At 32.8% G+C, this 25,541-nt stretch overlaps 3 protein-coding genes and 1 pseudogene across 3 annotated transcripts; all 4 read right to left on the reverse strand.

Moving 5' to 3' along the window:
- Positions 1–98: 98 nt before the first annotated feature.
- Positions 99–3,088, reverse strand: LOC134695024 (uncharacterized). Its single transcript, XM_063556160.1, has 2 exons — positions 3,006–3,088; positions 99–1,676 (listed from the first exon to the last, which is right to left on the reverse strand). The coding sequence occupies exon 2, from the start codon at positions 1,653–1,655 to the stop codon at positions 165–167; it is 1,491 nt and encodes a 496-aa protein (XP_063412230.1). The 5' UTR covers positions 1,656–1,676; positions 3,006–3,088; the 3' UTR covers positions 99–164.
- Positions 3,089–6,214: 3,126 nt separating this feature from the next.
- LOC134694304 (zinc finger BED domain-containing protein 4-like) lies at positions 6,215–10,542 on the reverse strand (annotated as a pseudogene).
- A 3,521-nt stretch (positions 10,543–14,063) lies between these two features.
- On the reverse strand, positions 14,064–17,195 carry LOC134695165 (uncharacterized). The gene is made up of 2 exons (XM_063556368.1): positions 17,150–17,195; positions 14,064–15,219 (listed from the first exon to the last, which is right to left on the reverse strand). Exon 2 carries the CDS (start codon positions 15,197–15,199, stop codon positions 14,138–14,140), a length of 1,062 nt encoding a protein of 353 aa, XP_063412438.1. The 5' UTR covers positions 15,200–15,219; positions 17,150–17,195; the 3' UTR covers positions 14,064–14,137.
- A 5,263-nt stretch (positions 17,196–22,458) lies between these two features.
- On the reverse strand, positions 22,459–24,854 carry LOC134694305 (uncharacterized). Its single transcript, XM_063555311.1, has 2 exons — positions 24,778–24,854; positions 22,459–23,950 (listed from the first exon to the last, which is right to left on the reverse strand). Exon 2 carries the CDS (start codon positions 23,947–23,949, stop codon positions 22,459–22,461), a length of 1,491 nt encoding a protein of 496 aa, XP_063411381.1. The 5' UTR covers position 23,950; positions 24,778–24,854.
- Positions 24,855–25,541: the final 687 nt, after the last annotated feature.

A 25,541-nucleotide genomic window follows, 5' to 3' on the forward strand; every position in this document is an offset into this window, starting at 1 on the left:
GCTTTAATATTTATTTTTAATTTTCAAAATAACGATAAAGACAAGAGTAAACACAAATCGGATATGAATGTTTAATTTGATATGCATTTATTTGGAATTTTTCTACAACTGTTTAAGATTTATATAATATGTAAATATTCATCAGTACTACGCAAAACGTTTGTTTAATATACTCCTTTCTTCATTGGCATTGGCATTGGCATACCAGGCTTCATCATGCCCATCATTCCCATTGGCATTGGCATTGGCATATCAGGTTTCATCATGTCCATCATTTTCATTTTCATTGGCATTGGCATATCAGGTTTCATCATTTCCATCATTTTCATTTTCATTGGCATTGGCATATCAGGTTTCATCATTTCCATCATTTTCATTTTCATTGGCATTGGCATATCAGGTTTCATCATGTCCATCATACCCATTGGCATTGGCATTGGCATATCAGGTTTCATCATGTCCATCATACCCATTGGCATTGGCATTGGCATATCAGGTTTCATCATTTCCATCATTTTCATTTTCATTGGCATTGGCATATCAGGTTTCATCATGTCCATCATACCCATTGGCATTGGCATTGGCATACCAGGTTTCATCATGTCCATCATACCCATTGGCATTGGCATTGGCATATCAGGTTTCATCATTTCCATCATTTTCATTTTCATTGGCATTGGCATATCAGGTTTCATCATGTCCATCATACCCATTGGCATTGGCATTGGCATGTCAGGTTTCATCATGTCCATCATACCCATTGGCATTGGCATTGGCATATCAGGTTTCATCATTTCCATCATTTTCATTTTCATTGGCATTGGCATGTCAGGTTTCATCATTTCCATCATTTTCATTTTCATTGGCATTGGCATGTCCGGTTTCATCATGTCCATCATTCCCATTGGCATTGGCATATCAGGTTTCATCATTTCCATCATTTTCATTGGCATCATTTCCATCATTTTTGGCATCATTTCCATCTTCCCTTTCATCTCCATCATTTCTTTCATTTTCATCATGTCCATCATTTCTTTCATTTTCATCATTTCCATCATGCCACCTTTGCCGCCCATACCGCCCATCATTTCCATTGGCATATCAGGCTTCATTGGCATCATTTCCATTGGCATCATAGGCTTCATTGGCATCATGTCCATCATACCACCTTTACCGCCCATACCGCCCATCATTTCCATCGGCATCTCAGGCTTCATTGGCATCATGTCCATCATACCACCTTTAGCGCCCATACCGCCCATCATTTCCATTGGCATCATAGGTTTCATTGGCATCATGTCCATCATGCCACCTTTACCGCCCATACCGCCCATCATTTCCATTGGCATATCAGGCTTCATTGGCATCATTTCCATTGGCATCATAGGCTTCATTGGCATCATGTCCATCATGCCACCTTTGCCGCCCATACCGCCCATCATTTCCATCGGCATCTCAGGCTTCATTGGCATCATGTCCATCATGCCACCTTTACCGCCCATACCGCCCATCATTTCCATTGGCATCATAGGCTTCATTGGCATCATGTCCATCATGCCACCTTTGCCGCCCATACCTCCCATCATCTTTTTCATGCCATATGCGTTCACGCCAGCCAATAAGGCTACAGTTGTAAGCACGAAAAATGTTGCCATGTTTTTGAGATTCGACGAAACCTGAAAAATAAATAGTATTCGTTATAACTGACATACAATGAATACAATATATCAAGGCCACTGCTCTAAATAATAAGCCTATGCATATATATTTTTTAAACTGAAATTGCAGTTGTATGACGACTCGGTTGTCGCTATAAATTGGAATTCATACTTAATATTGTCAACTCTGTAACCCTATACAAAATTGAATTGTGGCATGAATGCAAAAGCCTTTTTTCAGATTGGCTTCAAAATACCACAGTTGGTAGTTGAAAATACCCGTCGTTAAATTGTGTGGTTTAAATTTCTTAAAATGTTAAATTGTTGGCCAAAAGGAAAAGTAAATATACTGTTATTACTGAATGAAAATTATACCCGCTAAATATATTTTAGTCAAAGTGTTGGGTATCCCCTTAAAGCTTATATAGTGAATTTGAGTGATAGCCGTTTGTATGTTATATACCGTTCTAATTAATTGAATGAAGACATGATTGTTAAAGATTTAACATCATTACCGATTGTGATATTATCAACCCGCTAAACTGAAATTTAATTGTATGGAATATTTTCTAAAAAAGGTAGATATGACATAAAAGAATTTATTCTATCAAATTTAAAAAACTTGACTTTCTTTTTGGAATATTTATTGCTTTCAGTTAATAAACTGTCTTCTTTATGCTGCAAATAGTATGTCCCTTTTAGTGGATATCTCTATATATTTGAACAGAATGTTATAGATACAAATGTAATGCAGAAGCTGTATTTTTATTTCTTTTATTTTTTGGCTTTTTCTAAAAACATTAAATTTATGTTGAATACTGAAGGCTGCTAATGAAAAAAGCAGTATGTTATTTCGGCATTTTCTAAAAAGTTGGTTTGAATTAAAATTGTTTTTTTGTATTTTCTTTTTGAAGACATATTCCAAAGTAATACCTATTTGATTTCTAGCCGACATTTGCGCCCATTAAATTTATGTTGTATACTAAAGGCTGATAATGAAAAAGCTGTCTTTTATTTCCTTTATTTTTTTGGCATTTTCTAAAAACTTTGTTTTGAAATAGATTTATTTTTGTATTTCTTTTTTGAAGACATATTTCAAAGTTATATGTATTTGATTTCTTGTCGATATATACCTAAGGTTAATAATGAAAAAGCAGTATTTTATTTCGTTTATTTTTTGGCATTTTCTAAAAAGTTGTATTGAATTAAAGTTAAAATTTGTTTTTTGTATTTTCTTTTTGAAGACATCAATTCCAAAGTAATACCCATTTGATTTTTTGATAGTTGCGCCCACCTAATTTATGTTGGATACTTAAGGCTGAAAATGAAAAAAAGCAAGTTTCTTACCTGAGTTTTAACTAGGAGGCAGGTAGGTATCGATGGAAAGCCAAGGAAAGTTCTGCGATCGTTTCAGCCATCACTTGTCTATTTATATAATTCATATATTCTGCTAATCAAGCTCATTATGTAATAAAACATATGTTTTATTAAAAATAGTCCACGAATTTTATTTTCATCAAAATTATGTAATAGCAAATTCACGAAAGATATGTCTAACACCTTTTTTGTCAAATGATACATGTGTAATACATAGTTTTTTTACACATCATAAAATGAACACTTCAATTGATACATCTGTGATGTTAGGGTTCATATGTTACATGTTTTTCATTTCTTTTAAATTTGAGTGACATATTTCCCACATCTAAATTTATACATACTGTAAATATGATGTAAATACCTACATTAGCGCCATTCGATTATTCACCGCTTTTGTAAATGATTTTACGACATTTTTTATCTGAAGAGTAGATATTGTGGTAGTACATGTTAGCATTTATTGCTGAAAGAAAAGTGTGACTTTTTTGTATACTGTGGATTCATTTATTTTCGTGGGTACTTATTTTAGTGGATAGAAAAAAATAGACGTTTCGTGTAGTACGTAAATTCGTGGATCGCTGATTATAAAAAACAATATTTCAGATACGTAATTCGTGATTTGCAGTTTGATTTAGGAGGTCATATAACCTCCTTGGTTTAATCATTGAAAAAGTTTTGAAATGTCAAAATCATCGATTGGTCATTCTTTGTGAAAGTGTTTATTGAAAACTTCGATAACAATCGGCGACAAAGACAACTAATGTTTTGTTTGTTTTACAATTTATATTTTTTGTCGGAGACATTCAACTCTATGATTGACATATTATGAGCTTATTTCTCTAATCATGGTACATGTTTAATAAACAGTCATATATGTAAAAGGTGTGAAAATAGATGTTCCTGTCATAAACAATATTACCTACGGGCAATGTCCCCGTACGCAATCCTATTGATGGTTTATCACAGTGAACCAACGGGTGGTTGTCTGGATGCATTTTTATTTGTATTGACACGAAGGATGTTTGCGACTTTGTCATCGATACTTGAATGCTTTTATTACAATTTTATTATTCCTTCAAAATAGACCTTCAGTCAATATATATTAAAGAAAATAATTAATAAAGAACTTTCCTGTATCGCAAAATTTTAATTTCTTACCAGATTGTCGTCACATAATGCGGATTAATTGTATTCGTTGTATACCAATTTACATTAATAAACACACGGTAATTAACAACTTGCAGTTATTTTCCGTGAACAGTTTCAATAAATTATCTCTGATATCATATATATTTATTTTTTTTTATTATTAATTAAATCGAAATGCTTTCATATTTCTTTCAAGAAAAACACGTATTATATTGCAATGTTTTTCGTGAGGTAACACTATACAACTGTATAACATAACCGGGAATAAACCAAACATATTAATCGGGATAATTCTTCGTTGAATTCTTAAATTCTTAAATTCTTAATTCGCTGTGACCCTCGCAAGCCACGAAAATTGGTATACCACGAATAAGAATGAATCAAAAGTATGTGACGATCTGGTAAGACTGCTGGATTTCATGTTTTGAGCATGATTTTTGTGCTTCCAGCACTAAGCAAAGTTTTATGACTTAAACATAAGGTCGCAAACACCCTTCGTGTCGATACAAATGCATCTGGACAAGCAATCGTCAATCTTTGCTTATAATTATTATAAAACACTCTCGGGACAGTACACAAATAATTACAAGAAACAAGAAATTAACATTAACAACTAAAGGTCACCATACGGCCTTCAACAATGAGCAAATCCCACACCGAATAGTTAGCTATAGGAAGCCCAGAAATGACAAATGTACAAACAATTCACACGAGAAAACTAACGGCATAATTTAAGTACAAAATAATGAACAAACAAATATGTTACACAGCAACAAACGACAATATAGTGGGATGAAACATGTCAGTGGGATCCCAACCCTCCCTTAACATGGAAAAGAGGCTTAACAGTATACTATTTGAACGAACTATAAAAATCAGTTGAAAAAGCCTTGATTATATATATACAGAAAAGTCGTTATTTGTGTATTGAACTCGAGCTTTTTCAATTAACAACATTTCAGTATCATTTGATCGTAATCAATACTTTCTGCATATTGTCATAATATGAAGGACGACAAAATGATTGACCTTGTTTGTTAGTATTATTAATATACTTGTATAGATAAAGGCAGCAGTAGTATACCGCTGTTCGAAAGTCATTAATTGAATGAAGAAAAAAAAACAAATCTGGGTTACAAACTAAAACCGAGGAAAACACAATGATTGGTTACCGAAATACGTATTTTGTAAAGTTTTCTACAATGTGTGTGTTTATATGAAATGCAATGAGATCACAAATATATATGCTAATAGAGATTGAATTTCTTATTGAAGTTTTTTGTTTAATGAACCAGAGTGTATTTCCACGCCATATGCAAAGAGGCCTAAATTGTTACCTTTGAACTTCAAGTTTGTTTGTCCGTTCTTCTGTTCGTCATTATAGTATGTTCGTCTGTCTTTCGTTTACTCACTCAAGCTAAAGATTGCCTAATGCATACGTAATAAAACTCATACACAAATTTATGAAACAGGCCTAGAAGACAGAGTACGAAGTCAGGTAGAAAGTCAAGAATCGTTCATGAGTTATTTCCCTTTGTAACTTGAAAATGCTGAGAACCATAGATAGCCGACAGGGAATGAATTTTGGTCATGCGTCATATACCGTTCTAGAGTTCCCTTTTTTAATACAAAGCTTCACCTAGGGTATTCGTGTCGTCAGAGTCATTCTTCGTATATTTTAATACAGAACCTGATAATGATGTCAACAAAATCAAAGATGATGATCTAGGATAAACTTCACTTTATTCGTTGGCAGGCCTGGGGCCATTACATTGCAATGTAATGCATTACATTACAATTACTTTGTGATTCTTCCATTACAATTACAATTACAATTACATTTTTTCTAACATATAATGCATTACATTACTATTACTTTGCCTGTGTAATGCATTAAATTACACATTACTTTTTCCATATAAAAACTAAAAACATGTCAAAAACAGATTTTTATACGAAATTGATAAATATTACATGTACATATATATTTACAGTGTTATTGACATATATAGACAAATACTGGTTGGTTAATGAACATGTCCATTGCACTTTATCATCATAAATGTTTCAAAGGTGCTGTCATTAAGAGAATAGCGATCAGGTCTGTACACCTTTCCAGCAATACTAAAAAGTCTTTCTACAGGAGCTGATGTTGAGGGAATAGCTAAATACTTGATAGCTGTATTAGCCAAAGAAGAAAGGCGCACTGAATTTGACTTCCAGTATTCCAGTGGATTGATTGACATTTCTTCACATGGCTCAGACAAGTAAATGTCAACATCATGTACTGAACCAGACCTGTGTCTACTCTTAGATGGAGTAGTAGGAGGCATGAAACTGAAAAAGTCACTTTTAAGTTTCTTATGTGGTGGTGAACATCCATCTTCTTGATCAAAAGTATCCCCTAGATGTGAATCAAGAGCACTCGTCATGTTTTTCAGTAATACTGTATAAGTGGCAACCTTTTCACGCTCACTCCATCTAAGTTTAAATCTGGGATCCAGTATAGCAGCCAAAATAAAGTCATTGTCCTCCTCAAACTGAGTCAGTCTGGTTTCTATTGAGCTCTTCAATGTTGTCACCATCTTATTGTTGTACACATTTGACAGCTGATTCACTTTGTGTTTCAGACCCAGAGTTACAGGAATTGTAAGACTTGCACTTACATTGTTTTGTACCAATAGTGTCACATATTCAAATGGATCAAGAATTAAGCTTAATTCATGAAGAATTTTCCTCTCATAACTTGACAATTTAACTGGACTTTCAACTTTGTTTAGTTTCTCTTCTAAAATTTTCAAAATAGACCTGATCATGGTTAGTTGGGAATTCCATCTCGTAGCATTTGCAGCCTGTAACTTATTTTCACTTTCTAACATTTCACTTGCATGAATTGATCTCCTAACAAAATTGACAATTTTGGATGCCTTTGCAATGACAGTACACATATGCGATGTACAGTCTTTTAAGCCATCCTTTATAACCAATTGAAGCGTATGGGCATAGCACCTGGAGTGTTTTGGTAAATGTTCGAATTCATCTTCATTTTCATCAAAAAAATCTATATCTTCTGGTTTATCATTACCACTGTCACCATCATCTGTTGTGTCCTCAAATCCTGGCAAAGATGTTTTAAATGCTTTCACCATGTTTGAGGCATTATCTGTAACAATTGTGCATATCTTGTCAGCAATTTCAAATACTGCTAGAGTTTCTTCATACTCGTAACGAATACTTTCTGCCGTATGTTTCCCTTTAAAGCGTTTACATGAAAGCATAACAGAATGAGCTGTCCAGTCTTGAATGAAATGTCCTGTTATCCCCATAAATGCTCTCATTTGCCTGTTTGACCAAAGGTCAATTGTCAAATTTACAGTCTTTTAGCTAATGACATTTTTTCCTTCAAATTATTCTGGACTTCACTGGCTTTTTCAACTAAGAGTTTTGTTGACAGATGTTTTCTACTTGGCACTTGGTATTTCGGGTCTAATCTCTCAACAAAATCTCTTAAGTTTGGACTGTCCACAATTGACAATGGTAAAATATTCCCCGCAATAAACATTATTAGCGCATCAGTTGACATTTTCTGCTTCACATCATTACTATGGTATTTGTTGCTGGATGTTGGTTGATAAATTTTGTTAATTTAGCTGAAAATGTTTTCTGTTGCATTAATTTCTAGCACTTCTCTGTGTTTTCTCTGAAAAATAAATTAATTGTCATATAATTTTGTTTCTAACATTGATCACTTAATCATTAACACATCATAGAGTGATTTCAAAGGGATATAATAAATATGTCATTAAAGGATTATCTTGTTAAATGCCTAAGGGCTCTGTAAGGAAAACTGTAAGTTTAGAAGATTTGATTGCAATCAATAAAAACATTTTGATATTAATTAGGTGAATTAACAACACAGACAGGACAAATTACTTTGCATTACATAAGAAAAAGGTAATATTACAATGCATTACAATTACAAATTACCATTACCCCAGGCCTGTTCGTTGGATACCAATTGTGGTGGGTTTTATGGGTACAAGTGAACCATGATTTCAAATATTCAACGAATGACATTTTTTTTAATAGGCTTTGTATACAGAGATTGTCAAATCCACGAAATCAGATATCCACGAATATGCACCTTTTCAGCAATCCACGAAAAAATGATACCTACGAAAATAAATGAATTCACAGTAACAACAAAGTACTGATCGATTCAGTAGAAGAACATGTCAGGCAATGATGATGGAAGTGATTAACGACCTTGACTGGCTATACAGCCTTCGCACGGTCGGATTCCAGGCGATGGCTGAAACGCAAGAAAGAAGAAGTTGATATTCTTTCCGAATGGATTTAGGGTGTGGGGTGTGAGATACAAATCAGAAACTAATTGGGTCTATCAATATTCATGCTACGTCAGTCTTTAAAGACCCAAATATTGCAAAACACTTTTGTTAGCACAGATAAAGCACCAAACAATTTCGTTTGTGTGTGTAAATCACATTACACAAACTGCTTAGTACATATATTATGTATTGGGAATTCATTTGGGACGCAACATATTCACCAAGACACTTACTAACGGGAAAATCCGTGACAACCATATGTATGTTCTATGTTTCTTTGGAATTTCAACCAAAGATGAAACCTGGATCTTCCATCACTGTATTGGATACCTAAGCTACATAAATGTCCCTACAAGCATATTTCTGGGTCTCCACGGAACGTCTTTCAAATTATGAACATCTTACAGAAATCAAAGCCGGGATTTAATTTTTTTGTAAACTGACTATTCTAGAGACTATTCTAGAGATTACGTGAAACAGATGTGGATACTAAAAAATCCAAAGGATCATTTTAGAGTACATACAATCTAAACCTCTTTCATCTTGCCATAATACTCTATCCTTTTTTTCATGGTACACCAAAAAAATCAAGTTTCACGCCGTTTTGAATTCGCGCTGTCCCAGCCGGTGTCGTAAATATTTTTCTGCAATGATTTATTAACTGTAAACTGTTTTAATAAATGTATTTAAATCAAATGATAAAACCAATCAATAAATATTTCTGTCGGTTCACCATGTTCACAGTTAAAACTGTTATCAAATTTTGCTAGTAAAAATACAATCACATAAACAAAGTGGAATGACATAATCAAGAGTGAATGAATGACGACATAATTAATGCTTATTAGTTAATATTTTAATCTGATTGACCAGGGCAGCAGATACACTGGATAATCATTTTTAACTGATTGACAAGTGTCATTTATATAGCTGGAAAAACATTTGATAATTTATCCATATCCGTTATGTCATCTTTAAGGATGTACACCTCTGAGGAGCCAAAAATTTCTAGCATTAAACTTTTTTTCTAAGCCTGATTTTTGGGATCATAACACTGTAACAAAATAATTGGCGAAGAAAAAATCATATGGTGGTGCACTTCTTTTTTTGCTACAGCCCTTTGAAAATGCCCAATTTTGATGATTTTCCCATTTTTCATCGATTTTTATCTATTTTTGGGCTATTATCGTGAAACAAATCACAGTTCCACAATTAAACTTTTTTTCATACTTTCTATAAAGATGAAGTGGACCAATCTGAATATTTTTTTCTAACAAAAACTATAGGTAGGTGTTAATATAAGAAAGTTTTATCATATTTTGACACTTTTTTGTGTAAAATTTACCTTGCTGTCAAATTTGTATTTTTGTGATTTTTCTCCCTTTTCAGAACAAAATGCATATTATTTTAACTTTTTTGTTATAAATGATTGACAAAATACATATCTAAGAAACTAGAAAAGACCAAAATGATATGGGATGTACATCATTCTTGTAAAATCATTTTTTGTATCCCTCACCCATTTTCTCAAAATTTTGGCTAAAAATACTTACTTGATTGGACGCAAAATTTGAAAACTGGATTACTCAAAAACCATTCATTGTAAATACAAAATGTTTTCACAGATTTATGTTTGATTATAATATTTTTAAAATTCATTGATATTTTCCACTTCTATCACATGATTTGGAAATAATTCAAGAACGAGATTTCAATGAGACTGAACGAGACTGAAAAGTCAGAAGAATACATCCTTAATTAGTTATGACTAACATAATATAATGTTTTGATATCGAAATACATTCATGTATGGGTTGTTTTTTTAAATATCAGATTTCCTTGAAAAATTCGTGTTCTTTTTATTTTAGAGTTCCAACTCTCACCGCGAAAACTGCCACGACATTTACCCTGTTAACAGTATGTTAAAACATTTATATTTTCTACATTTTACACAAATTTTGCCCATCTCACACTGGAGGCAAATTAAAATAGTTGCTAGGTTTCATAGTAAAGTCTGGTCAACGAAAATATAAAAGAGGCACGAAAGATATACCAGAGGGACAGCAAAACTCATAAATCGAAAATAAACTGTCAACGCCATGGCTAAAACGAAAAAGACAAACAGACAAACAATAGTACACATGACACAGCATAGAAACAAGAATAAGCAACATGAACCCCTCCAAAAAGTAGGGATGATCTCAACTGCTCCGGAAGGGAAAGCAGATCCTGCACAAGTATCTTGTATAAGGGAGGGGCAATCATACATTGTAAATAATTACTCTTATTCTAACAAAAAATCTCTGAAACTGACATTAGCAGGATGCATGAGTTCTTTATTGACAACATTTTTGTTACGTTGGGAGGACGTGTTTTTCAACAGACTATCGGCAGTCCCATTGAAACGAACTGTGCCCCTGTCTTTACTGACTTGTTCCTGTATTCTTATGATGCTGACGCCATGAAGAAACTTAGACAAAAAAAACAGTCTTTACATTTTACTTTGTTTATGTTTGTAGATGATGTTCTCTCACTGAATATTTAAAATGTTGTGACAATGTTAAACGCATTTATTCAATGGAACAATACATTAAAGATACAACCGGTACAATTAAGTCTGCCTCATATCTTGACTTACATCAAGACAATGAAAGTCGGTTAAAGACAAAAACTACGACAAAAGAGATTATTTTAAGCTTCCAAACTGTGATATTTCCATTTCTAGCAATGTCTGCAAACGGAGTATATATCTCAAAATTGATATGAAATGATATCGGATATGTTCCCAATGTCGTAACTACAATACCAGTAAACTACCGATTTGACTTTTTACTTGGTTTATAATAACGTCAGCAATACGAAGGGTGCAACATGTGAAACAGGATTGGCTTTACCTTCTGCTCCTAGATATCACCCCTTGTTTTGATGGGGTTCGTGTTGTTCAGTCATTATTTTTCTATGTTGTTTTTTGTGTACTGTTGTTTGTCGTGTTTCTTTTTGAGCCATGGCTATGTCGGTTTGTTTTCGGTTTGTGAGCTCGATTGTCCTTATTGTATCTTTCGTCCCCCTTTTCAAAAACAGGTACTGTTTTGGTTTTATTTTTTTAAGCTTTTAGTTTGACACAATTCTGTGCAACTTAAACTTGATTTGTTCTATAGATGTAATACTGATGAATTATTAAGCCAAGCACTATGTTACCAGGAACACCTTACTTCTTTCATAGAAACACATATTTTGTTTCGAACAATGACTGTACCTCTAGCAAACTTTTTAAAATCATGATATCACAATGATGTTTTTTTTTAGGTCAAAGATTTTAATGCGATCCATGTAGACTTATCGATAATTTTAATAAACTTATTTAAAGGGTTATCAATACAACATTGACATTTTCACTCTGTGTAGTATTTCTATTTGTATCCATCTGATGAATTAAGCCTTTTCAACTGATTTTACAGTTCGTTACAGTTCGTTCTTTTGATGTAATGTAACGCCACTGTCCCAGGTACGGTTAAAGGTTGGAATCCCGCTAACATGTTTAACCCGTCCACATTTTAAATATATGTGTCTGTCCCAAGTCAGGAGTCTGTAATTTTGTGGTTGTCGTTTGATGGTGTTTTATATATTTATTTTTTTTTATTTGTACTTAAATTAGGCTGTTAGTTTTCTCGTTTGAATTTTTTTACATTTGTCATTTCAGGGTCTTTAATAGCTTACTAAAATTATTGGATGAGTTTTGATTGTTCTTTTTTTTTTTTTTTTTTTGTTGTTGTTTTGAAATTATTTTTTAAATATTTGCTAAAACTAATGAAACTAACTCTCAATAATTGAAAACAATTTAGACTTATACTGGTACTTTCTGTCTTCGGAATTTTTATTAACTGTTTCTATAACCTGTGTCCGTCCGATGATCAAAGCCTATTAAAAAATGTACAGTTGTTCTTATGATGTACTAAAACACTGATGTACCAGTTTTGGAAAGGTTAGAACGGTCGCAAACGTGTTCAATCAAGTAACAATCGTCCCATGCCTGCCACAAGTTAGAAGCGGGTAACTAAGTGTTTTTGTTTGTAACTGTCTATCATATCTATTTTTACTTAATTGCTTGTTCATTGAACAGGTCGATGGCTTTTTTCATTTGGACCGATGTTACCCTTGCTATACAGTATAGATTTTGATCGTTGTTGAGTTCTTTACAGCGATGTATAGTTACTATCGTGAAAATCAAATAAACACTGCTTTATAAATGTCGCATTGGCTAATTTACAACAGCTTTTAGTTTTTATATAACTTGTAGCCGGATATGCGTTCCTTGTTGAGGCAACTTGTCTCGCTCCATTTCGAGTTAACGTAAGACTAGGTATTAAGTGTATCGTGTTTTTAACTAGAATAAACAACTTCATCTGCATATGGGATATACCTTTCCAATCTTATTCGTTATTCAAGAGCATGCAGCAACTACTCTGACTCTGTAAAACGTCAGCAGTGTTCTGATCAGAAAGTAGATGAATTTTTAGTGTTTAGTCTGTTCTTTTGGTGGTATATTTTTGACGTGTCTCAGTGCTTATACATTCCGTCATTGTAATATTGTTTTATGTTCTATTGTTGTTGATGTTCAAAAGTGTGACTCATTCTTTAAAATGTTAGTTTGCGGATAGTCAATGTAGTCGACACTAGGGTAATGGGGTAATAGGGTTATTAAATTACTTTCACAGTCATTTTTATATAGATGAGACCGTTTCTCATTTAAGGACACTATATAGGTTACAGTTTGGTTTGAGACGATGATCCGTGTTGAGGTCCGTACAGTAACCCCTATAATTTATTGTTAATTTTCTATACATTGATGTGAATCAGAAGTGTAGTGAACTCATTGGCACTCATACCAGACTTTCTTACTTATAATCAATGAACCACTTGATTTTAGAAAAAATGCCTGCACCAAGTAATTTCTCTGACAGTGGTTTTCCAAAACAGAAATTGGGTAAATGTTTGATGTGTTTTAACCTCTCTAAAATTTTGTTGGTTTTGTAAGAGTCTCTGTATGGAAGATATATATTGCTGGACATATAAACAACATAATTCGAAGAACAGCAAACGAAAGGATGGCAAAAAAGGCAAACCACAGTAAAGAAAATAGTGCATGTGAAGGACACCAACATTAACTTCATGGTCTTTGCTCATTGTTGACGGACCTTAAGTGACCTGTAGCTGTTTTTGTGTCATTTGATTTCTTCTGAAGAGTTGTCGCATTGATAATCATAACACATCTTGGTTTTATATTTTCAAAATGTAAGTGATCAATATATACCTCTCTTTTGTTGAACATTTTTCACAAATGTGTGGCACTTATCTGAAGCTTCTGCTGCTCATATAAATAAGTGACCTTCTACTGGAAGATGATTACAATATCAGTCAGGTAATTTGAATATTTTCATTTCAATTTGTGCGACTTTTCGAATTTGTCATTCATACGTAGTATGTAGTAAATGTAATAAAACTTTATTTTTAATGATATGTACTTTATTTTGCAATTTGAAGACTACTTTTTTGTTTAAATTTATATAATATGTAAATATTCATCAGTATGTATATCGTGTTTTAGTATCCTTTCTTCATAGGCATTGGCATTGGCATATCAGGTTTCATCATGTCCATCATTTTCATCATTTTCATTGGCATTGGCATATTAGGTTTCATCATGTCCATCATTGGCATTGGCATTGGCATTGGCATATCTGGTTTCATCATGTCCATCATTTTCATCATTTTCATTGGCATTGGCATGTCAGGTTTCATCATTTCCATCATTGGCATTGGCATTGGCATATCTGGTTTCATCATGTCCATCATTCCCATTGGCATTGGCATTGGCATATCAGGCTTCATCATTTCCATCATTTTCATTTTCATTGGCATGGGCATATCTGGTTTCATCATGTCCATCATTTTCATTGGCATTGGCATATCTGGTTTCATCATGTCCATCATTTTCATCATTTTCATTGGCATTGGCATATCAGGCTTCATCATTTCCATCATTTTCATTTTCATTGGCATTGGCATATCAGGTTTCATCATGTCCATCATTTTCATCATTTCCATTGGCATTGGCATATCAGGTTTCATCATTTCCATCATTTTCATCATTTCCATTGGCATTGGCATGTCAGGTTTCATCATGTCCATCATCATCATTGGCATTGGCATTTCAGGTTTCATCATCTCCATCATTCCCATTGGCATTGGCATATCTGGCTTCATCATTTCCATCATTTTCATTGGCATCATTTCCATCATTTTTGGCATCATTTCCATCTTTCCTTTCATCTCCATCATTTCTTTCATTTTCATCATATCTTTCATTTTCATCATGTCCATCATTTCTTTCATTTTCATCATTTCCATCATGCCACCTTTGCCGCCCATACCGCCCATCATTTCCATTGGCATATCAGGCTTCATTGGCATCATTTCCATTGGCATCATGTCCATCATGCCACCTTTACCGCCCATACCGCCCATCATTTCCATTGGCATCATTTCCATTGGCATCATAGGCTTCATTGGCATCATTTCCATTGGTGGTGGCATCTTTTTCATTCCATAGGCATTAACGCCAGCCAATATGGCTACAGTTGTTAGCACGAAAAATGAAGCCATATTTTGTGATTTGACGAAACCTTAAAAACAAGTATTAGTCTTTATCACTAAAATGTATGAATAATCAAACAATCGTCCTGGTAATTAGCTTAAAATTTTGATAAAATTCCACACCTTATTTAATTTTAGCAAAATGCCTGTCAGGAATGTGAAAGTTGTTATACACTCGTTTGATATGTTTCTTCTGTTGATTTTGCCATATGTTTAGAGACTTTTCGTTTTGAATTTTCCTCGGAGTTCGGTACTTGCTATTTTACTTTTTAGACTGTCCTTGATGTGTTTTGGGTTTATGCATTTCTCATGAATGTAGACTGAGAAATGCTTCTAAAACGCACAAACATTGATATAGTGATATTTTCATTTAATATTCTAATAAAGATCTCACATTATGTTGAAGTGGTCAGTTATTTATGTTTACTCGTTGGTTTAGTAATTGTAAATTGTTAAAGTAAATAACCATGTTGAAAATCATATACAAACGTCTTTGTGCAATTAATAATGAAACGTCTAGCATTTATCCAGAAATATGATTAAATCAAGAGAAAGATAATTGAAGTGAGAGGGTTAGCTCTATAGAACCAGGTTTAATCCACCATTTTCTACATTTGAAAATGCCTGTACCAAGTCAGGAATATGACAGTCCTTGTCCATTCGTTTTTGATGCGTTTTGTTATTTGATTTTGCCATGTGATTATGGACTTTTCGAATTGATTCTCCTCTAAGTTCGGTATTTTTGTGATTTCACTTTTTGCAAATAATGCATAATTATATAATGAAATAAGAGTTTGCTAGTTATTACACTGGTGTATCCGATGTGCCCTTCTAACATTACTTAAATATTTTAATCAGATCAGATCAAACCCAAATATGAATTGATACATGAATACATGCATTGGTATAAAACCAAAAAGGATACTTAAAGAATAAGTCGTGTATCTGATATTTACTGTACATGTAATAGATCGTGAACTAAACCTCTATTACTGCATGTAAGGATAATGATATCAGACAACATACACGATGTTTTTGTATGTATAAAGCGAGTAACATGACAAGTCAAATAAAATTTCATAATTAGCACGCAAAATATACAGATAGGGTTGAATTAAACTTAAAGCATCAAATTTCACTTAAAACGTTAAAAAATGTCGTAGGAATTTTGGTTGTCGACACACCATTTGTATAAAGAAAACGAAAAGGATGTTTATATAAACAAATGATAAGTCTTTTGCAAACTTTTATAAAATATGCGCAAAAAGCTAGTCTAAAGGTGGTACCCAATACCTTGATTTTAAAAATTAGTTTGTTGAATATTTATAGAATGTTGACAAAATATTTACTTTGACACTTTGACATAAATAAATTCAGGTTTAAAAAACCTTGAACCTCACATGTTATCGGAAAAATCACAATGGGTGATATGTATAGCAGTTTATCAAACACTAATTTGGATTATTGGGAAGCTTCACAATAAAACTTGAATAAATCGCACAGCTGTATACTATACAGTTATATCCCTGTAAATATTGATTGGTATGTACAACATTAAAGAATACATTTTAGAATCTAAATGCTTTATCAGTGTTTCAATATTTTCTTTAATCAAACTATATCTATCTTTTTTAGATTTTACTTCAAAATATACCAACTTAACCCTTATTTGCTTTCCATGTGAAACTCACATCTTTCTTGGATATCTAATATACTAAACGCTGATAATTAGTTAATATAAAAAAAAAGAAGATGTGGTATTATTGCCAATGAGACAACTGTCCACAAGAGACCAAAATGACACAGACATTAACAACTATAGGTCACCGTACGGCATTCAACAATGAGCAAAGCCCATACAGTCAGCTATAAAAGGCCCCGATAAGACAATGTAAAACAATTCAAACGAGAAAACTAACGGCCTTATTTATATTGTAAAAAAAAAGATGTCTTTCTTACCTGAGGTTTAACTAGATGACAGGATTGTATCGATGGATAGCCAAAGAAGGATCTGCGATTATTTCAATCAGCATTTGCCTATTTATAAGATCAATTATTTTTGCTAATTAAGCTAATTACGTAATAGAACATATGTTTTATCAAAAATATGCATGGAAATTTATTTTCATCTAAATTATGTGATCGTCATTACACGATAGCCATGTCTGACACATATTTGTCATATAATACATCTGTTCAACATCATTGAATTAACACTCTAATTTACACAACTATATTGTTAGAATACATAATATTACTTTTTTTCCATTGACATCTTTTAAGGATTCTTCATGCATACGCCAAATGGTTACAAAGTGAAAAAGTGTTATAATGGTTATTATCAATATTCAAAGCCATCCGAAATACATTATTATAAGTCTACGTTTCTATGGATGTACTATTTCTGATATAATGATGCCTTAAGAATAAATTATGCGGTACTGCATGTAACATTTGACCAAAATCATAATACTTATCTGTTGCAATGGATTTAACCATTTTTAATCTAAGAATATCGAAAGAGCAATTATTGCGGTACTACATGTAGCCTCCGACACACATCACAATAACACATAATTCTCTGTTGCCATTGATTTCACCATTTTTGATTTCTACAAAGTAACTATTGTGGTAGTGTATGTAGTCGTTTATTAGTTAAAGACAAATGTTGATCTCTACTACGCAATAGAACGATGTGGTGAACATGATCAAAATTTACTGGTTTGCGCAACGTTATCTATTTAAAGACTTTTTTATATCAACAATTGTTATATGTATAGAAAACATCCGTCAATGACGTGTAGAGATATTTTGGTTTATCTTTATCTATTGCAGGTAAATCATAAATGTGTATTCTTTTAATATTTTGTCGAAAAAAACATCCAATTTGTTTATTCTGGTAATATACTTTGTTATCAAAAACGTGATTTAATCTCCTTGTACTCCACTTAGTCAAGTTTCAGGGTGAAATAGCTAAACGGAAATTTGATGTCTTAGGGTTACATACGAATTGCCTGGTTCTTCATCCCCTAATATAACTGAATAGTTACCAAAGGTACCAGGATTATAATTTAGAACGCCAGACGCGCCTTTCGTCTACATAAGACTCATCAGTGACGCTCATATCAAAGTATTTATAAAGCCAAACAAGTACAAAGTTGAAGAGCATTTGAGACCCAAAATTCTAAAAAGTTGTGCCAAAAACGGCTAAGGTAATCTATACCTGGGATAAGAAAATCCTTAGTTTTTCGGAAGTTCAAAGTTTTATTAACAGGAAATTTATAAATATGACCACAGTATTGATATTTAGGTCAACACCGAAGTGTTGACTAATGGGCTGGTGAAAATATATATCTAGATATATTCCCTATACACTGGTGTATTTTGGTTGGGTTTGTTTTGCTCAGTCTTTACTTTTCCTCATTGTGTTATGTTACTAGTTTTGGTAGGCTTTCATAAACATTGTTAACCCCTCCGCATTTTTGCGCCTGTCCCAATTCAGGAGCCTCTGGTCCTTGTTAGTCTTGAATTTTTTTTATTTTAGTTTCTTGTGAACAATTTGGAAATTTGTATGGCGTTGATTATCACTGAACTAGTATATATTTGTTAAGGGGCCAGCTGAAGGACGCCTCCGGGTGCAGGAATTTCTCGTTACATTGAAGACCTGTTGGTGACCTTCTGCTGTTGTTTTTTCTATGGTTGGGTTGTTGTGTCTTTGATACATTCCCCATTTCCATTCTCAATTTTATTTCAGTAATATGAATTTGAATATCACTTTGTTATATTTCGCCTGTCTTTTTGCAATTAACATATTTTAGTATCCATATTTTTACGTGATTTAAAGAACCATTGAACATGTTGAAATATACTGTATTGTTATTATAAGCTCTATGATGTTGAGTACAACGCTCAATAACCAGAAAACACAATAAAAAGTCTATTATCTTCGCATAAACGGAATAAGTAAACTATCAATAAAATTAAAGAGGTATAATAAAAAAAATAACGAATTTGAATGAACCAGAGCCCCTTTGAACCTTAACGTCGTTCTATAAATTATTAGAACAAGACAGGTCCAGAGTGGCGTTTACGGCATAAAATAAATATCTACCCAAAACATTTAAAAAGAAAAGGACACTACGTTTATCTTCGAAAAAAATAGGTAGCTTATTCAAATGACGTCAAATCTCTGAATCATTGGGCATGTTCTTCTGTGCCAAGAAACCAAGTACTATCTGAAAATAATGTGAAAGTCTGGATAAAATTGTTGAGTCATATTCACTTTGCCTAAAATCAATCTAGTTTTTATAAGATGCTTTTCAAACAATTAAGTATGATGTTGTTGTCTACAAGTAAAAACAAATGACTAAACAGATCTTAATTGACAACAATCAGATTTTCTAAAAAGTGATGAATTTACCGCTATAGATTAAGGCCTCTTATGGGGGTGTTAAAAAAACAAATAACAGAATACCGAATATTTCACTAAAATAATCACATAACCAACATTTTTGTTATGAAGCAAGATAAAACGAAATACAGCCAGAGATATTTGTAATGATCACATTGTTATATTATCTAGTTTCTTAATGACTGATAACTAAATCCATGTAAATTCTAATACTTTACACTATGACATGATTATAACAACTACTAGAAATCCTCAAAATACAATATATATTTAATCTGTCACTCAATATTGTAGGCGGTACTAAGATTCGATGCACGTGTAAAGATAGTCTAGTTAAAGTAAATACAAATGATTGATGTCATCACAGCACTAATCATGAAATATTTGGTTTGGTAATCAAATAGTCAATATAAGAAAACCAAGTAATTGCATAATCTGAAACCCCGTTAGGATGCTCTTGATTGAAGGATGAAAAAAAACTTAATGGTCTTTTAAAATCTAGTTGTTGAAACCACTATGGTTGTTACATATCTTTATTCGTTTACTTGTGTTAGCAATTCGATTTAGATATAATTATATAGTTTAGATAGCACATATAATACATTTTACAAATTTCCGTTTTTCAGCCGAAATACTTAATCATTTTAAAATTTACAAAATTATCCTTCCAGGCTTCAATGTTGTCAGGTCGATGATCTGGATACCTGTACCACCAGCAGATACTACAGCATGGGTTTTGTCATATAAGGTAACATATTGTGATGAATACAACAAACGTTTCAGTTCGATCCATTAAGTGAACAAACAGAAGGTTGCTTGCCAAAGTATTAACTGAGAAGTAACATATCATCCTCAAACGACAAAACCTCAAAAGTATGGGATTATTTTAAACCAGGAGTAGACAAAAGGCGGGTCTCCGATTCTCAATCTTGAGCAACCAAGTTTTTCGTACAATCCGATGTATGGTGACGACATTGCCGAATCAGTCAGGTAAAGATATACGTACAACTTTGACGGATTCAAGGCTAAGTAATTATCGAGATATATTTCTTCAATTCATTTGTGAGTATGGAGCAGAGTATCCATGGAAAGACTGTAGTAGTGTTTAAATTTATCTACATGTATATTGAAAAAGAGAAATATCAATAAACGAAAGTAACAGTAGTTTCTTGCTTCTGAAGCATCTTTCTGGATTAACCTTCACCAGGAACGTTCTAACCTAAACATTTCAAAGTAAGTGATGTGTAATTACGTAAAAACGTAACTAGTTGTATAATGATCGAAACCTGAATACTAGCAAAATTAGTCATACATTAACTATGACTTAGGTAGCTGGAACCAATTTATCTGTGTTAGATAAATGAAAGTCAAACCGAAATGTTTTCTAATAGTTGATGTGTTTCCCCCAATTTTAGATTGAAACCGGGATTTGGTTTTTTTCTCAATCGATTTATGACTTTCTAATAGTGTTATACTACCGTTACCTTTATTTACATCTTCTAGTAAATGTCAAACATGTCAAACAAAAACACTCATGACAAGGTGAATAAGTTCAATGGTTGCAGCTAGAACTCTCAACAATGATACTATTACTATATAGCAGAATGAATTTTTAAATATCGATATTTTCATGTGTATTAGGACAACGAAACCCTTTCATCTTTCAAGAAGGGGACGACATTAGTTTTAGTACATTAATATTCTAGGAAACTAGTGTCACGTTTCATCGATATCTATATATAAGAAGATGTGATAGGAGTGCCAATGATATAACTCTCCAAGCAAGTCCCAATAAGTATAAATTAAACCATTATAGATACGGCCTTCAATACGGAGCATTGGCTCACACCGATCAGCAAGATATAAAAGGACTCAAAACTGACTAGTGCAAAACCATCAAACATAAAACGAAAAGTCTAATCGACTTGAAAAACGAGAAACGATAAACTCTAATAAACCACATCAACAAACGACAACCACTGAACATCAGATACTTGACATAGGACAGGTACAAAGAACTGTAACGGGTTTAATCGTTTTAAGCAGGTCCCAACCTTCACAAATTACCCGAATTAGTGGTTTAACATTGCTGTATTAAAAATAATTTTACTTTGTCATGATACCTACATTGTAGCTAGTAAGTGGCTATAAGAAATTACCAATTCATTATGACGAATTACTAAGTCGTTATTACTAGTTACATTATCGTGATAACGATTTCAAATTAACTAAATTATGACACTGGCCGTATTTTCACACAGTAACATGCGCGATACTTGCAGTGTAAAAAGATATGTACAACATATATGCAGGGTATACGTTCACGAGAAGGCGTTTGGACAATAAAAATCCGTTAGGTGGAATAAATCAATCTTTAATATAAAACAAATCCCTGTATACAATTTTTAAACTACATTCCATAACAAACCATTCAAGTATTTTTTTAACATATTTGGTCGAAATATAAAGTCCCAAATAACTGACTCACAATTTGAATCATGAACTGAAATTTAATGCGTGACCAATATATGCAAATCTATCCATAACAATGGTCTTCTTTTGCTCTGTGTGCAAGTGGGAAAAATAACTTACAACTAGTTTCAATATTTATCTAGATGTTTTAATTCGTCATTTTTAGTAACAAGGTCATACATACATTAGACTTCAGATTTAGATATTAAATACTTTTATAAAATATTATAAGATTATTTTGGTGAGGTTCTTTTTGTCAGTTTAAGTTTTATCTGGAAAAGTTCAGCCAACATCTGAAAACTAGGTTATATATAATTCTCATATATCAAGATTTCATTAGAATATAGAATGGGTTATTTCTTACAGTCATTTCCTTAGCCAGTGTTCATTGTGTTTTATAAATGTTGATAGATTTATGTCTGTTGTTTAGGACGAACAGTTCTTTTGTTTCATTGTTGTAAGATAAACCGGTCGGTTCAAAGATACCATCGTCTGCTGACAAGACAATGTCATTTTTCTGTCCATCATTAGATATTCTATGTATGTTGTTTGATACACATCCTGCTACATACACATCACCACGGTCATCTACAGCTACAACATCAGCAACCGTTCTCATGTCAGGACTGTTGTATATCTCACGTTCTTTTCCATCCGATGTAACGACATATACTTTATCACTTTCTTTGTCAGTACAATAGACATCACCATCTTGATTGGCACAGATTTCCCAAGGATTAAATGTTGTTCGTACTACTTTAAGAACTTTACCATCGATATCCACAATTGTTAGAGTGTAAGGTTTATTGTTTACCCAGATCTTATCCTTTACACTGGTGATTCCGCTACAGTTTCCTTTAACTTTAATTCTCCTACCAGGCTTCAATGATGTCAGGTCGATGATCTGGATACCTGCTTCACCAACAGATATTACAGCGTGGGTTTTGTCATATAAGCATATACTGAATATTTCATTATCCAAATCAATCATGCTAGATTTTGATCCATCAAGTTTACAAACAAAAAGTTGTTTATCCGTGTATCGACAAAGTAGTAATCTATCATCAGGAATAAAGCATCCACTTTTGATATATAATCCGTTACCAAATTTCTTGGTCGGGAATGAATGTTTCAGTGATAACTTTCTCTCGTCCCTAACCAGAAATTGACCTTGTTGATCAATATCTAGTAAAGGCATTTGAATTTGCACATTTTCTACCGTTATTGTACCGAAGTCTGGGATTAGTTCACTAATGTTCGACTCGAACTCTGACGGATTATATGTAAGTATCGGAATAGTAGCTGTTTGGATTTCTCTGATTTCCAATTCTTTCTGGTATGTTTTCGCATCTAGAAATTTTATTACTTGGAATAAATAGATTTCTGATGAATGTTGCTTCAGTGATTTAAGATCACTTTTCCATGTAGACAGTGAGTCTAAGCTCGATTGGATGCTATTTTGGTTTCGTGACATCATCTCAATACATATTTTATACTTAGAATCAATGTCTCTATGCAGCTCCGCTTCTAACCTATCTAAATGAGCAAAAATGTTCTGTTTGATTTCCGACACCCTTTTCTTGATTTTGTTTCGATTTTTTTCTAAATCTACAAGTGTTGTCTCCCTTTTACTACTTATGTTCTCTGTAACCTGACATAGGTTGGACATCCTTCCCTCTAGATCATAAATAGCGGTTCCATCTTTCACGCCTTTAGCAGCTTTTTCAATCGAAATGATAGACTTGCAATTCTGATGTGATACTGGAAGACATGAATCGCAGATAAGCTTGTCATGTTGACAGCAGTACTTTACAACATTTTGATCTGGATGATTCTCACAGTTTTTGGACAATTCAAAATGTGTACTGTCCGCCATTCTGTAATAGAAAAACATAGCGTATGCAATATTCATCTGATGGAAATGTTTCCAAAGAAATAATTTGAGCACATTTTCCTTCTTATCCGCTAATGACAATTTTTTGGCAAAAAAATAAATGTAATGTCTAAAAGTATTGTTTTTAAGAAAAAAGGCGCATTTGTTACTATTTCAGATAAGTACATGTAACACAATTAGAGAGTACAAAAATTTCATCAATTACCTACGATGGTGGGTGTGTGACATAAAAAATATATCTCATGAATTTGGGGTTGGGACGGGAATAAAACTAAAGTCTAAAGTCTTTTGGAAAATTTGAAATGCATGATATAGAAATATGCAAACTACTGTCATTTAATATCGTGAGAAAACATCAAATTGTGAAATTAATGAACAATTATAAGAATAAAAAGGGAGAGGTTCCCATACACAAATCACTTTTGTTTCATAGAAATTTCAAGAAATTAAAATTACTAAAAACCTCGAGTTATATTGATAAGAGATTGACGCTGTCACGTTTGAAGTTAGGTAACTAAGCAAATCGAAAGGAAACATTGGTATATAAGCACACCTTTTTAGTGCAATCGTGTATTTGAACTTTTTTACATCATAGTGCAGCAATGAAAAGATCCGTATACTATATGTACACGTTTCTCAATTAAATATAAAAATTCTACAATACGCCTTTGCATGTAGTTTACAAATAATCATGACAAACTTACCTTATTTCCTTGGTTACCGACACTAACAAATAATTTATATAGTTATCTTTATCATTAGAAGTGTTTACTTTTGTATTTTGATTATAATTTGCTTGTTTTAACTTACCCATCCAGATTGTTTTCAAACAAAATTGTGACTTTTGTTTGATATCAACCAAGGCACATATAGATCACTTTCGTTTTAAATGGGAATCCCCATATGATTAAAGGGAGACTATCTAAATGAACAAAAGTTGATTTGACTGAATCGGCGCTAACATTTAAATCGAATTATCGTGTCTATGTTCAAAAAAAGAAATCAAAGAAATAAGTGTTTATGTTGATAAAACGAGAAATCAAAGATATTCTAAGGCTCGGTCGCTTATCAATTTATGTGTATTACAGTAGGTGTGTCATTACAAATGTATTGTAACTATTAAAGTTATGTTTACTTTTCTGGTCCTTCATACGAGATATTTGTTTTACGAACAAAATACATAACCTATGCAAACTACTATCATTCTATTTTCGTACGAAAACATCAAATAGTGTAATTTATGAACAATAATAAGGAAAAAGGGGTTGTGGTCCATGCACCAAACGTCTTTGTTTCAGAGAAGTATAAAGACATGTATTGAAAACAATGATTCGTATTGTTCAGAGATTGTAACTGTCGCTTTTGATGTTTGGTACCTAACCAAATAAACAGGGACAATTAGTATATGAGCACAGCTTTGGTGATAGCGTGTCCATTATTTTTCTCCTCTTCTTTTCATCATGTAGCAATGGATAATATGTTTTTATAAGCTAGTGCGTATGCTACATATACACGTATCTCAATTGAATATGAAAATACTACACTACGCCTTTTTGTGTACGTTCTTTATTATC

This window comes from Mytilus trossulus, chromosome 13 (genome assembly GCF_036588685.1).
Source record: "Mytilus trossulus isolate FHL-02 chromosome 13, PNRI_Mtr1.1.1.hap1, whole genome shotgun sequence".
Classification (NCBI taxonomy): domain Eukaryota; kingdom Metazoa; phylum Mollusca; class Bivalvia; order Mytilida; family Mytilidae; genus Mytilus; species Mytilus trossulus.